Genomic DNA, 307 nt, shown 5'->3' with positions numbered 1-307 from the left:
GAACCGGTTACGCCCCCCCACCCCCACCGCCAGCCCCACTGCCTCGCCAGCGTGCGGGAGCTCGGGCGCAGGGAAGCGGCCGCGAGGCCACACTCCCAAGCGCTGCAGCGGTCCCTCCCCCAGGCACTCACAAAATTGTCCCCGCAGCCGTTGTCCGGACACAGGACGTAGAAGGAGACGCCGGGGTCGGCGTAGAAATCCATCCTGCGCTCGGTCTCCTCCGTGGCGATGAGCTCGAAGGGCGTGTGGGAGCACCATTTCTCCGCAACGTCAGCCAGCTGCTGGAAATCCATCCTGGCCCGCCGCG

General features: G+C 68.4%; 1 protein-coding gene across 1 annotated transcript in view; it reads right to left on the bottom strand.

Moving 5' to 3' along the window:
• MTURN (maturin, neural progenitor differentiation regulator homolog) overlaps positions 1-301 on the bottom strand; it is a 26,034-nt gene extending 25,733 nt beyond the window's left edge. Inside the window, exon 1 of the mRNA XM_006912036.3 lies at positions 132-301. Coding sequence (XP_006912098.1) covers positions 132-293 — 162 coding nt within the window. The 5' untranslated portion in view covers positions 294-301. The remainder of the gene's footprint in view (positions 1-131) is intronic.
• Between the last annotated feature and the right edge of the window lie 6 nt (positions 302-307).

Source organism: Pteropus alecto, unplaced genomic scaffold, assembly GCF_000325575.1.
Source record: "Pteropus alecto unplaced genomic scaffold, ASM32557v1 scaffold21, whole genome shotgun sequence".
Lineage (NCBI taxonomy): Eukaryota > Metazoa > Chordata > Mammalia > Chiroptera > Pteropodidae > Pteropus > Pteropus alecto.
This window is presented reverse-complemented; position numbering and strand designations above follow the sequence as displayed.